Genomic DNA, 2,807 nt, shown 5'->3' on the forward strand with positions numbered 1-2,807 from the left:
CAGGTCTTCCCTGCCCAGGAGAAGCCGGAAATCCAGGTTTATAAAACCTGGATTTATAAATCCAACCAGGTTTATAAATCCAACCTTTATAAAAAAGGTTGGCAACTCTTGTATTTTAGCAAATCAGAGAGTTTGTGAGACATGACATTTTTGTCTATGTTAGTATGTAAGGAAAACCACTGCTAATTATCACTGCAAGTTACCAGTGTTTTTATGAGGCATTCAGATATGTCCAAATGTGAAAAAATGTGGGTTGCAGAATTGATGAAATGTATTAATTATAATTTTTAGAAACACTCTATGAGCTTTGTACATAGCAGAGCAGCTCCCTCGCTTCGACCAATGAAAGTCAGCCCGCAACACAAGGGTTTGTAGAAAAAAAAGAAAAACACTCTGTGAACCAAATAAAACATCTGCACACACAGGAGTCACCAGTTTGCAACCTATGCCTGTTCATGATGATCTAGATCTAGGTGATGACACATAGCCACAAGGCCCCAGCCCCACCAGGCCCTGAACTCCTGGGAGCTATGCTGGGTTGTACATGGGAGTCCTAGCCCCCTGTCCCCCAACCCCCCCGCAACCCCGAGCATCAAGCCCCTTGTCTGGGTGAGTTGAGCCCTACATACCGCCCTGAGTTGCAGCCTCACCATTAATCTGGTCTGAGGTGACCTTCCCACCCATTTTCCTTCTAGTTTTTGGTGCCTATTCTAGTTTCTGGTGACCTCTCTCCTGGCCCATCACCTTCTCCCCCTCAAGGACAGGTAGGACTTTTAATAAGGTACTAAAGAGGGAGTCTATATTGGTGCCCTGATGATTTTGCTTGTTCTTCCTCCCATGCTATCTCCACTTCAGGAGCAATTCCTGTTAACTTGGATAAAAAGCGCCAAACTAAGAGTCAGAGAAAGACGTGTAACCACTTCCACTACCACCACCACCACCACCACTACCACCACCACGACTATGACACTCCTGTATACTTCCTGTCTTTTAGGTCAGCCCCAGGACAGACACCCGAAGGGGGCACTCAGCACATGGCAATAAACATTCAGCATGCTCAGCTGTCCTTAGGGTGAATATGCAAATGAGAACACCATCTACAAGTGACCAAAGAGTGACCAGCACCAAGGGTACAGAGAATGTACCAAGAATGCCACGAAATGAGACTCCAACAGTGTAATTTACTGAGGACCTTCAGTGCCTTGGGGTGGAAGTATGGGGAGAAAATAATTCACAAATACATGACAATATCTACATTAGCTACAGTAAATATGAATTACTTTTATGATGAGAAAAAATATTTTAAAATGTACATAAATATCAGTTTCTCTCTCTCATTTCACACCCAATGAAATCTTTCTTTCATAACTGGGTAATTAAAAGCATTTTAAAAAACTAAATAATACTAAAAAAAAACACAAAAAAAACAAAAAAAACACTAAATAATACTTGTTTTTGTTTAAAAATAAATAAAAAATTCAGATAAACAAACAGCACACATTGCTACCACCCAGAAGCAGTCATGCTGCAGAACATAAAAATATTTCATTTACATTTCTTCGAATCTGTGCATAAGTGTTTCCTGACGTTTTTCTTGGGTCATTATCAGGAGTTAAAACACTAAGTAGATCATGGAAATGTTGGATGAAACAAAGTTAAGGAGGTTTTCTTATCTGGCCATGTGCATTAGCCAGGCTTTTTGGCAAACTGGTTCATTCCCATAAATTCCTCCATGTCATCTGAGTTCTATGAAGCAAATGGCCGTAATACTTAGGTCTCGCTGTAATAATCGTGATGCTCGGAGACAGTTATTCCATAATATGAGTCTTGTAGAGTCCAGGTTTTTAATTTTCTCTTGCCGGCGTAAACAGCCAAGTGTTCCACGAGAGAGTACTGATCATGTCTCGTGTTGCTGGTGGGGAAGCTGAGGCCCAGAAAGGTTGGGAAATCGGCCAAGTCAAGGTTATAGCTCAGAAGAGAGCCCAGGACAGTGTCACGGTGCAGAACGCTTGCCCATCTCCATCTGCCAGCGTTATAACTCACTTTACCACATTTTCTGCATCTGCCCACAACTTTTTAGCTCATGAAATACACATGATCTCATTTCTGCCCAACAAACACCTAGGCCCTCCTGTCCTTTGTTTAATTCTGCTTTTTTCCCCAAAGTCACTGGACAATCGATTACCTCTGTAGAGTTGAAGCTCATCCTTCAAGAGGTCAGGCTCCGCATGCTCAGCACCTGGGTGGAGACAAACCCCACTAGTCAGTTCTCCTGGGAGCGGCAGCCCAGGGCAGCTTCCACCTCGCACCTGCATGAAGCCTTAAAAAGCCTTGTGCTGGGGGTAAGCTGGCGGTAGTCAAGAGGCAAGACAGCCTAGCAAGTGCTTCCCCTTTACTCTGTGGTACGCCCCCACTTCCCCAGCACACCCAGAGGTGACTGTGTTCATTTACTAAGAAAGAACTGGACAGAACCTAGAGACAGAACCTAGTGAGAGAGCATGGCAAAAGATCCTGGACAGAAACTGGCAACAGAACCTAGAGACAGAACCTATAGCGAGAGAACCTGGCCAAAGAACCTAGAGACAGAACCTGGCTACAGAACCTGGATAGAACATGGCAAGAGAACCTGACTAGAACCTGGTGACTGAACCTGGCAAGAGAACCTGGACAGAACCTGGCTGGAGAACCTAGTGAGGGAACATGGACACAGAACTTGGCTGGAGATCCTGACCAGAACTTGGCTGGAGATCCTGGCTAGGCTGCTGATCAACTGAACGCTGTCTGCGGGTCATTCCTTCTTGGCCTCC

At 44.4% G+C, this 2,807-nt stretch overlaps 1 protein-coding gene across 4 annotated transcripts in view; it reads right to left on the reverse strand.

The window, feature by feature from the left end:
• TMEM40 (transmembrane protein 40) overlaps positions 1 to 2,807 on the reverse strand; it is a 31,544-nt gene that overhangs the window by 7,172 nt on the left and 21,565 nt on the right. For all 4 annotated transcript variants that reach the window (XM_015560387.1, XM_015560386.1, XM_015560385.1 and 1 more), the window contains one exon: positions 2,186 to 2,239. In XM_015560387.1, coding sequence (XP_015415873.1) covers positions 2,186 to 2,239 — 54 coding nt within the window. The remainder of the gene's footprint in view (positions 1 to 2,185; positions 2,240 to 2,807) is intronic.

Source organism: Myotis davidii, unplaced genomic scaffold (genome assembly GCF_000327345.1).
Source record: "Myotis davidii unplaced genomic scaffold, ASM32734v1 scaffold73, whole genome shotgun sequence".
NCBI lineage: Eukaryota > Metazoa > Chordata > Mammalia > Chiroptera > Vespertilionidae > Myotis > Myotis davidii.